At 64.3% G+C, this 10,706-nt stretch overlaps 1 protein-coding gene across 1 annotated transcript; it reads left to right on the top strand.

Annotated features, from left to right (window-relative positions):
- The first annotated feature begins 403 nt into the window (after positions 1-403).
- USP36 (ubiquitin specific peptidase 36) lies at positions 404-10,103 on the top strand. The gene is made up of 19 exons (XM_075719628.1): positions 404-671; positions 757-969; positions 1,763-1,873; positions 2,181-2,283; positions 2,909-2,976; positions 3,389-3,459; positions 3,871-3,953; positions 4,282-4,393; positions 4,681-4,821; positions 5,119-5,219; positions 5,526-5,664; positions 5,929-6,624; positions 7,293-7,420; positions 7,863-8,381; positions 8,657-8,823; positions 9,259-9,429; positions 9,674-9,789; positions 9,877-10,009; positions 10,083-10,103. Exons 1-18 carry the CDS (start codon positions 419-421, stop codon positions 10,006-10,008), a joined length of 3,324 nt encoding a protein of 1,107 aa, XP_075575743.1. The 5' UTR covers positions 404-418; the 3' UTR covers position 10,009; positions 10,083-10,103.
- Positions 10,104-10,706: the final 603 nt, after the last annotated feature.

The raw sequence follows: 10,706 nt of genomic DNA on the forward strand, positions 1-10,706 counted from the left end.
CCCGCGCGGGAGGGGCCTGTGCCGGCGGCGGGCAGCCGCCGTCTCCTCTTTAAGGCGGCGACACGTGCGCGGCGGCGGCGGCGGGGACCCGGATGGTGAGTGCGGCCGGGCCGGGGCCTGCGCTCCGCCCTCCCCTCCCCGGCCCGTGGGGCGGGGGCGGCGGGGCCGGGTGGGCCGCACGTGGCGGCGGGCGGGCCGCGGCAGCGCTCAAGGTCGCGGGCGGGGGGGGGTGCGGAGCCCGTAGCGGCGGCGGCGGGCGGGGACCCGCCGAGGCCTGCGGGGTGCGCGGCGGCGGGGCCGGGCCTAGGCCGCGGCCTGTTGCCCCGGCAACGCGCGGCCGGAGCGGAGCGGGCCGGTGCCCCCCCCCCAGCTCAGCCGCCCGCCCCCTTTCCCGCAGCCGGGGCCGCCGGGCCCCGCCATGCCGATCGTGGAGAAGCTGAAGGAGGCGCTGAAGCCGGGGCGGCGGGAGGCGGGCGAGGACGGGGAGCTGGGCCGGCTGCTGGCCGCCTCGGCCAAGAAGGTTCTGCTGCAGAAGATCGAGTTCGAGCCCGCCAGCCGCGGCTTCTCCTGCCAGCTGGAGCTGCTGCGGGGCAAGTACGTGCTGCTCAACCCCCGCGCCGGGGCCGCCGGCCGCCACCGCGGCACCGAGGAGGGGCCGCCCGGCAAGCAGGGTAGGTAGAGCGGGCCGGGGGGGCCCTCCCCGCACCCCGCACCCCGCACCCCGCACCCCGCGGCTCACTGCCCCTCGCCCTGCAGGCAGCGGCCATGGCCCGGGGGATGGCGTCCCCGCGCCCCAGAAGGTGCTTTTCCCCGTGGAACGCCTCTCCATGAAGTGGGAGCGGATCTACCGGATCGGCGCCGGGCTCCAGAACCTAGGCAACACCTGCTTCCTCAACTCCACCGTGCAGTGCCTGACCTACACGCCGCCCCTCGCCAACTACCTGCTCTCCAAGGAGCACAGCCGCAGCTGTGAGTGGGGGGCCCGGCTCGGTGGGCAGCGGGGCCGGCGGGGAGGGGGAGCGCCCGCCTGTCCCGCTCCCGGTGCTGCGCTCAGCACCTCTGCACGTGGCTCTGGCGAAGGGTGCATGGGTTTTGGGATGCACCTTCTCTGCTCCTTCCTGCCTGCTTTTCCATCGAGAGGTCATTCCTGCATGCAGCTCGCTTTTCCTGGCCGTACCAGTGTTTCCGAGCTCTGCATCCTTGCCTCTGGGGAGGCTTTGTCTCTGCTGGGCGTAGCCAGGACTGAGATGAGTCCAGCGGGGTCTCTTGGCTCCCTGGGGTCCCCAAACAGCCCCTGCCTGCGGGGACTGTGTGAGGGCAGGGCAGAAGGCTGTGTACAGGCAGCAGGTACTGGTTTTGGTGGCTTTGGAAGGGAGTCTGGGTGGGCACTGCTCTGAGCTGTCACCAAGGGGAGCATGCAGGGCTCACAGCCCCATCCATAGGGCTCCGGTGGGATCTGCCCCATCACACCCGACCTGTGGGTTCCTCCAGCAAGTACCTGTGCCCTGTTTTCTATCCATGTGGATAGCATCTCGTCTGGGGGGGTTGCAGTGGCTGGTACTGTCACTGTGGCTGTGCCAGCCAGCGTGGCGTGTGCCGGTCCCCGTGTACCCGGGATGCCCTAGAGCTGTACCATAGCACAGAGCTCGTAGGGAAAACTGAGCGTGGCTGAGCTGTGTTGGGCCAGAGATCCCCCATCCCTTATACTGCCTCCATCTCTCCTGGGTTTGTCCCCAGCATCCTGTCTTCTCTCCCGTTCCAGGTCACCAAGGAGGCTTTTGCATGATGTGTGTTATGCAGAACCACATGATCCAGGCTTTTGCCAACAGCGGCAATGCAATAAAGCCAGTGTCCTTCATCCGAGACCTCAAGAGTAAGGATGGCTGCTCTCCCCTCTTCTCCTGTAGCCGTGCAGGAGAGCGGTGACTAATGCAGGAGCAGAACCTTTGAGATCGGGGCAGGTCCTGGCAGACGGCTCTTCTAAGATGACTCACGGAGCCTGCCGGGGGCTGGTGACTTCATGGGCTGTGTGGGGCTTCCCCCGTGGCCAGCATGAGTCTGACATCTGGTTTGGGTTGCGGGGGCTCAAATCCCAGAGCCCCTGCCCCAAGGGAGGGAGGGCAGGCGGGCCTGCATCTGTTTGCAGCACGTGCTGGGGCTGATTCCTCCCTCTCCTGCAGAGATTGCCCAGCACATCCGCTTCGGCAACCAGGAGGATGCGCACGAGTTCCTGCGTTACACCATTGATGCCATGCAGAAGGCCTGCCTGAATGGCTGTACCAAGTACGTGGGGCCTCTGGTCCATCGCTGCTCTTCTCTGCTGTCCCCTCACTGGTCCCCTGCACCCATGGGAGGGGACTGTGGGGTGAATGTGTCTCCTAGGTCAGATTTGTAGAGGGAGATGCTGACGCCAGGGGCCTCTGCCCCTCTGTGACACAGCTCTGGGCTGTTGTCTGCCTTCTCCTGGCTCTTCTGCCCTAGCATAGCTGTGGTCCTGTCCCCAAATCGTGGGGATGCTATGGGTTTGGATCTTGTCCCAGTTGCCAAGGAATCCAGGCGTGCTTGCTAGTTCAGCCCCAGATCTGTGGCTGTGGGTGAGCAGCTTCTCCCTGGGCCCTCTGTTCCAGGAAGCCTGCGTTGCCTTTGTCTGCAGGGCCCAGCTCTGAGCTCCAGCCAGGAGCTTCTGCTCCTTCTGGAGGAAGGTGCCCGTCGGAGCCTGGTGCTGCCCCTTGAGCTCCGGCACTGGGAGAGCAAACTGGCAGAGGCTGCGGCTTCCCTCTGCTCCTGGAGCTCTGCAGCCCATCCGCTGGCCAGAGCACGTAGGGGAGCTGTCCTGGGGACGCAGCGGTGGCCCGCGGGGGTAGCCGTTGCGGAGGGGCAGCGTGAGATCCGGTGCTGCTGTCTCTAGGTTGGATCGCCAGACCCAGGCCACGACGCTGGTTCACCAGATCTTTGGCGGTTACCTGCGGTCCCGTGGTGAGTGCTGGCTGCCAGGTCCTGGGCCTGCGACTCTCGGGGCTGCCGTTTCCCTGAGAGCCTTGCAGTAAAAATCTTTGGGGAAAATTGCTGAGCGTGTGTAAATTATCCAGAGCTGCAGCTGCTCAGTCTTGCGGTACCTGTGGGTCATGACCCCTGTTGTGGCAATAGAAAAAGCTGTCAGCTCTGGGTCCCCAGCTCGTTGCCACCGGCAAAGGAACCCGTGTTGCCAGCTATCTAGCAACACTTGCTGTCCCAGCACGTAGTGGAATTGCCAGCCTTCCTCCTTGCCAGGCTGTGAATCCTGGTGCTGACATCCCAGAGCCCAAACCCGGAGAGGGGGAATACTGCAGCTGCGTGCACTGTGCTGGGATGGTGGCAGGCACAGAGCTCATTGCTCTTTCTTTTGCAGTGAAGTGCTCAGTGTGCAAGAGCGTCTCAGACACCTATGACCCTTACCTGGACCTGGCGCTGGAGATCAGGGTACTGCAGGGTCGGGGATGGGGAGGAGTTCTGCTCGCACGAGGGATGTTCCTACAACCGCACCATTACTCCTCTCAAGGCTCCTTAACCTGCCAGTGTCAAGGCACAGTGCAGGCAGGAGGGAAGCAGCTTCCATTGTTGCGCTGCCTTCTTTACCTGGCGGAGCAGTGCCTCTTGCCTGGGCATGAGCCGTGACTCCTCCGTTGAGGCTCCATGGTGTTGGGGGGCATCGCAGCTGTCCTTCGCGGCACACTGGCCAGTGCCTAGCCGCTGGCAGGCTCATGGGTTTGGCGTGGCCTGCGGCCCTGTGCTCGTGCTCTGTGTTATTGCTTGGGGCCAGTGTCTCGGCAGGGAGCCGGGCTGTTGCGTGGACAGGCCACTCGTGCTCTGACCTCTCCTCTGCCCTCGCAGCAAGCGGCAAACATAGTGCGGGCGCTGGAGCTGTTCGTGAAGTCAGACGTGCTGGGCGGGGAGAACGCCTACATGTGTGCCAAGTGAGTGTGTGGGGCTGCGGGCGGGAAGGGGCGGGCGTGCTGGTGGGAAGCAGGCGGAGAGCCTGCCACAGTACGGGAGGGCTTCTCTACCTGCTCCATGGCTGAACCATGAGGTATGTGGCTGTGGAAGCCTGCGATGGAGCCTGCCCCTCCTCAGCTCCCTCCTCTCGTGAGGAGGACCTGGGCCAGCAGACGTGGCCGTGAGCAGGTGCCCTGGAGCAGTGCCTGGTGTCAGCAGGGTCATTTCCGTGGGGTTTGCCGCTTGGCCAGGGCTGGCAATCATCTGGGTGGTGGAACAGCTTGAATAGCTCGAGCTCTTCCTGTGCAGATGCAAGAAGAAAGTGCCAGCCAGCAAACGCTTCACCATCCACCGAGCCTCCAATGTTCTCACGCTCTCGCTGAAGCGCTTTGCCAACTTCAGTGGAGGCAAAATCACAAAGGTGAGTGCTCCAGAGCTGGGGCTGTTGCCTGGCCTGAGGCCCTGCTGCCCAGAGCAGGGTGGGAGGTGGTCCTGTGTGCAGTGTGAGCTCTGCTGCAGTCCTGCAGCCTTTCCCCAGCTGTGCAGTGCGAGTTTGGCTCACCCTGGCACCTTCCTCACCGTGACCTCTGCCTGGGGAGAGCGGGTCCCCCTCCCTCAAGAGATGGGACTCATAGGACAGCTGAGCTGCTCTTGCTCTAGCGAGAAAGCCGTTGCTGTGCAGGCTCCTGAGATGTCCTCTCTCCACAGGACGTGGGGTACCCCGAGTTCTTGAACATCCGCCCTTACATGTCTCAGAACAATGGGGATCCCATCATGTACGGACTCTATGCAGTGCTGGTGCACTCTGGGTACAGCTGCCATGCGGGGCACTACTACTGCTACGTGAAGGTGAGCCCGGGGCGCTCCCTCGGCACCCCTCTGGGCTGGGGGCTGGTGGGTGCTCGTGGGTCCCTGTAGTGTGCAGAAAGGAGGGTGCTCAGCAGATGGGTGTGCTGTGGAGCACTGGATGGGGGGTACAGGCTGTGCTCTGCCGCAGGAAGCGTGGAGGTCTGCTCTCACAGAGTCCCCTTGCCTGCCCTGGGCCACCTGTGGGTTTTGGGGATTTTTTTGGGCGCTATTCCTGCTGCTCTTCAGACCAGGAGGGTCCCCGGACACAGCCAGATCCTGTTCTCCCTTCTTCCGCAGGCCAGCAACGGGCAGTGGTATCAAATGAACGATGACCTGGTCCGCTCCAGCAACATCAAAGTGGTCCTCAACCAGCAGGCCTACGTGCTGTTCTACCTGAGGTGGGAGCGCCCGGTGTCTCCCGGCCCCTCTGCCCCCTGCTCTCAGCATTTGGGACAGGGCTGGTAGCATGTGCCTGGGTGTGGGAAGGAGCTTGGCCCAAGTAGCCCCAAAGTCCGTGCACATGTGCTGGCTTGGAGGAGGGTGGCAGGGAGAGGTCCAGCCCCTTGTCAGGGTTTTGCTGTAGATGAAGAGCACCTCACCTCCTCAGAGCTCCTGGCTCCTGTTTCTCGTGTGTATCTCTGACGAGAGCGTTCCAGTCTCTCAAATTCTCGCAGTTAACGTGTGCGCTTCTCTGCCTTCACCAGAATCCCCAGCCCCAGGAAGAGCTCGGAGGGGCCCATTGCCAAAGCTGCCTCCAGTCTGCCCACCCGTACTGGCAGTGTCTCCGATCAGGTCAAGAAAACTGTGACCAACGGGCCCCTGTCTTCACCACTGATGGGCCGGGTGAGTCCTGAAGGCTGCTCTCGGCCAGTGCTCCCGGGAGCTGGGAGCTGCTGCCCTCCGCTCTGCGAGGGCAGGTGGGCTGCAGCTTTGTGGGGAGGTGGGCACACTGCTCCGAATGGGCGGGCACGAGGGGGGACGGTTTGCAGGAGGGATGCTGCTGAGCCAGGGGTTCCTGTGTGGGCCTGGGGAAGGATAGGGAGGGTAGTATTGCTCTGTGTCCTTGAATTCTTCCCTTGCTGAACTTCTGTCTTTCTCTTTCTCTAGAGACCAGACGTGCTGCCGGGGAAGAAGCTGCCAGGGCCGGAGGAAGTCGGAGTCCCTGTGGCCCGCAGCACATTCGGGACGGTCCCAAAGCTGCCGAATGGAACCGCTCCGCCGAAGCTGCCCGCTGGGTCCCTGTCACCCAAACTGCCCCTCAAAGCCACCCATGTGGCCACAGCGCTGCCCGATGATGCAGCCCGGAGGCCCAAGAAGCAGCTCTCCTTCCCGCAGCTGCCTCCCGTGCCCAGAGCAGTTCAGGGCTTCTGTGACACCAGCAATGCAAGTGGGGCCAAAGCGGAGCTGCCCCGGCAGAACTCCTGGGAGAGCAAGCAGCCACCTACCTCACCCAAGCTGCTGCTGGAGCCCAGCCCCAGCCAGGAGCCTGGGGGCAGTGGGGAGAACGCCGGGACCCTGGAGAGGGACTCCTGTGGCAGCAGTGCTGCCAGCCCAGCGCACGGCGCAGTGGGGAAGCTGGCCAAAGCATCCCAGAAGGCCAAGAGTGGAACCGGCAGCTTCTGCACCTCTCAGGAAACGGACTGTGGCACGGACCTCCCTGCTGGCCCTGGCACCGAGCCGGCTGCCCCCGAAGACTCCAAGCCGGCAAAATTGAAATCCTCCTTGTTGGCCAGCGCCGCTCTGGAGCTGAGCAGTACCATGTCACCGCCACCGGCCAAGAAGCTGGCACTCTCCGCCAAAAAGGTGAGTCTGAGCTTCTGCCCGGAGACTTCAGTAGGCACCTTGTGCCTTCTGAACTGGGGCTTGTGCTGGGGGTGAGCGTAGAGCTAATGCTGGGTATCTTGCAAAGCCGGAGGCGGGCAGGGAGAGCCCCTCAGCCCCAGGGCTGTAGCGATTGCTCTGCCCTCCCTCTGGGTCGGGGTGCGGGGCCAGGCCCCTGCTGTTGTTCGCATCCCTGAGTGATGCAGGAGAAACGGCTCCTGCCTTCCTGCTCAGGACGGAGGGGTGGCTGTGCCAGTCCCTGCAGCGGGGCAGCCTCGCCAGCCTTCTCGGGGTAGTGTGTCCCCTGGGGCGAGCGGGAGCTGGAGGTGACACTGCAGCTGGAGGGCTGCGGAGCTGCCTCCTCCCCGGGCAGCAGCATGGGACCGGCCCTCTGGGTGCCGCTGCGCAGCCGGGGCTCGGGACGGTGCGCTGGGGTTTCTGTTCTTTAAACTTCCTTCCTTCCTTTTTTCCTTTGTGCTTCTAACTGAAAACACTTCTGATTCTTCTTCTACCACCCCTCACTTCCCTCCCCCCGTCTGTGTCTGTTCCCCTCCCCTTTCTCTGGGCTCCCCTTTTTATTTTCTCCTCTTGGCTCACGGAAACCTCTTTTCTTTAGACCACCAAGTTTTTATTTATGTCAATAACTGCAGGGCAGCACCCCGCGGAAGGCGAGCGGAAGTGACCGCCACGCACAACCTCACCCACAATTTGCTGGTCACACCTACCCCACGAACACCACCCACCCCGACTCCACTCCCTGGCCTTTCGGCAAGTCGAGGTAAGCGGTGCCGGTCGCTCCCAGGCTCCTGCACGGCAGCAAGGCCAGTAGCAGCCTTGGGGTACTCCACGAGGCAACTGTCTGACATGGCAGCTGGCTCGGGGGGTGATTTTTGGCAGCTGGCTCTCCTGTTCTGGGCTGGCAGGGCTTGCTCCGGGTCTCCCTTGTAACCTTCACCGCCAACACATGCTGCAGCAGCACTCGCTCTTTCCTAATCCCCCGTGGGACAACGCGTGCCCCACGCGTGGCTGGCACCGGGCAGGTGCAGGGTCACTGTGTGCTCACAGCTGCTGCTCTGAGAGCAGGGTCCGATTCGGATTTCGTGGCTGAGATGGTAGCAGTTGGGTGCTGTGCTCGTGCACCTTGGGGTGGGGAGGAAGAGAGGGGCTCCCGCTCCTGACCTGGCTTTCAGATCACATCAGCTTCTTTTCCTGTCCTTCAGGCTGTCCTCATCTGCTCTCAAACTGCCAAGTCCTGAAAAGCCTGCCTTCAGCTTCATCCTCAACTCAGCCCCTCGGCTCCCAGCCTCCCCCCTGACCAACGGTTCCACTGCCCACCCTGCGCACCACCTTCCTCCCTGCAGCAGGGAGAAGGGGCCCAGCCAGGTCACCCCGGGTTCCTCCAAAAAGAAGCGGCGAAAGCAGCATCATGGAGCAGACAGCAGCCCTCATGCTCTGGCTGTGAAGGGCAGGGATGAAGTCTCCAGCCCCCCCCGGAAGAAGAAGAATCTCGCTCGGGAGGGCTCGGTGTCCCTCGCGGGGAAGGAGGCGGCAGGCAAAGGTCCCAGCGGTGGCAGGGAGGTGCCGGGCTGTCAGGACCTGGAGAGCAGGCCCAAGCAGCAGGTGTCAGAGCCCAGTACTTACCTGGACACGGAGCCCATCTCCCCCCTCAAGAGGAAGAAGAAAAAGAGGAGAATGGAGGAGACAGAAGAGCGCTGCTCCGGGACGCTGTCCTTGGGCAGGTGAGCGGCCGGGGGGCACACAAGAGCTCTGTGCACCTCCGCTCTGCCTGAAGTCGGGCTCCCTGGGCTGCGGTTGGGTGTCTCATCTTTCTGCGGGTGGGATGAGCCTTGCCACGGAGCCAGCTGAAGCGCTGGCTTGCTGGGGGGAGTTTTGCCCCTCCCCGAGTGCAGCACTGGGGTGCGGGTGTCCCTGCCTCCCATTGCCCTGCGGGGAGCTCGGATTCTTTGCCCCTCTGGTCTGGCTAGAGCGAGCTGACTCCTGCTGCCTTCCCCAGCTCTAGGAGGGCTGAGACGGAGCCCTGGATGACAAAGCAGCAGCGGAGCGTGGAGGCTGGGGCTGGAGAGAGCGAGCACCGCAAGCGCAAGCGGAGGGAAAGCCTCAGCAGCCCAGTGTTGGAGCGGCCGGCTGCCAACGGCATCCACACCGCAGACGGCACCCCAGGTACGATCGTGTGCCTCCACCCTGCCTGGGCCTGGCAGGGGAGAGCTGGCCGCTCCTCTGCCCACGCAGCCCCTCAGAGCACTGGTGTCCAGTCCCTGGTGCTTGCTGGTCCCCACAATTTCCCTGATGGTGCCTGTCTTCCTGGCCCTGTCCTCATCTGACCTGCATTCTGCTGATGCAGGAGAGCTGCCCGGTTGTACCCTGGATGAGGGTGTGCTCCTCTCCAGACTCATGGGGACGGGCCCCTCGGGGGTGAAGATTTACCCCCAGTTTCTCCCTGCCCAGGACAGGCCCCAGTGTGCCCAAACACCCTGCGCCATCAGGGCCTTGTTCATCCCAACAGTGTCTCCTAGGGCAAGATCTGCCTCTGAGATGGAGCGACACAGGAGCTCCTGTGCTCCCTCCGGCTTGTCCTCACCCCTCCTCTTTCCGCAGTGGCAGTGTGTGCCTGGGACAGCCAGGCTGGAGACACGTACAGGCGCTGCCCAGCTGCCCTGAGCCCCAAGCCCGGCCGTAGGGCTGGCACAGCACCTGGCAGCCAGGAGGAGTCCAGCGTGGTGGAGGAGCTGCTCAGGAACTCTTTGGACAAGGCTTATGGCAAACAAGGTAATCCCTGCTCACCGGGGTGGGTAAACAGCCCCATGGCTCCCCTGCCTTGAGCCCTGGATGTGGGCAGAGCCCTCCGTGCTCTGCCTGGGCTCCCCCCAGCACCAGCTCAGGCAGCTGTGGGGGCTCCTGGAGCCGGGCAGAACAGGCCCAGGGGCTGTTGGGTTGCTGGAGTGAGGGGCTTCAGCCTGGGGAGGGGGCCCTGCGCAGGCGGGTGCTCCCTGCTGACCGCCCTGCTCTGCAGTCTTGACCTGGGAGGGCGAGATCTCAGCTGTCAGCCAGGATGCCATTCGGGATGCAGCGTGGGCCCGGAGCGAGACTGTCATCGATGAGTGGGACGAGGAGTTTGACAGAGGGAAGGTGGGTGCTGGTCCTGGGCTGGGACGGGTGGGGGGAGGCAGGGGACTCTGCGCTCTGACCCCAAGAGCCTTCCTGCCCTCTGCACAGGTAAAGAAGGTTAAAAAACTGAAGCGGGAGCGGAGGAGACACTTCAATCCCTTCCAGCAGCTGCAGAGCAAGCGTAACTTCTGGTCGGTGACGCATCCTGCCAAGGTGGCCAGCCTGAGCTATCGGCTCTGAGGTGAGCGAGCCCCGGGGGGCAGGGAGGGGGGCGGCTGCCTGGCGGGGTGCTAACGCCGCTCCTTTCCTCCCAGGTGGAGACCTGTGTCCTCCAGCCAGCCAGCGGAGCAGCCTCAGGGCGAGGACGAGCAGGGGAGCGCTGTCCTGGGAGCTGCTGGTGGACCCTGACGGGGAGGGGAGGGGACGCTGGTCCTGCGTGTCTCCAGGGCCCTGGCCCTGGGGGTCCTGCTGTGCTTGGTGGCCCCTGCCTTCCCCTTTTGGGAGCTCCTGTCCCTGCAGGCCCTGGGGTCCCTGTGGGCTGGGGCTGCTCCCCTCTGCTCCCCCGCTGAGGAGGAGCCAGTCGAGCTCTGACCTGCTCCGGCGTGAGGGGATGCCCGCTCCCCTGCCTTGTCCAGCTCCTCCGCCAGCTCCTCTGTGCCTCTGCCTGGGGCTGGAGCAGCCCCTTCTCCCTCCCAGCCTGGCCTTCAAGGTTTGGGGGGGGGGCTCCTGGAAAGTGCCTGCACCTTGTCCCTGCTGCTCCGGGTTCCCGTGTCACCCACCGGCCCCGCGGGGGAGGGGGACGGCGGCCCCCGCTGCAGGGCTGCTGTTCATCCCCTGGGCACGGCCCGGGGCTGCCCCGACCCCTCCTCCCCTTCCCCGGCCCCTCCCGCTCCCTGCCCGGCTCTGCCCCAATCCCCCCCCGCCCCTGTGCAAGTCGC

The sequence above is a fragment of the Pelecanus crispus genome, chromosome 12 (assembly GCF_030463565.1).
Source record: "Pelecanus crispus isolate bPelCri1 chromosome 12, bPelCri1.pri, whole genome shotgun sequence".
NCBI classification, from domain to species: domain Eukaryota; kingdom Metazoa; phylum Chordata; class Aves; order Pelecaniformes; family Pelecanidae; genus Pelecanus; species Pelecanus crispus.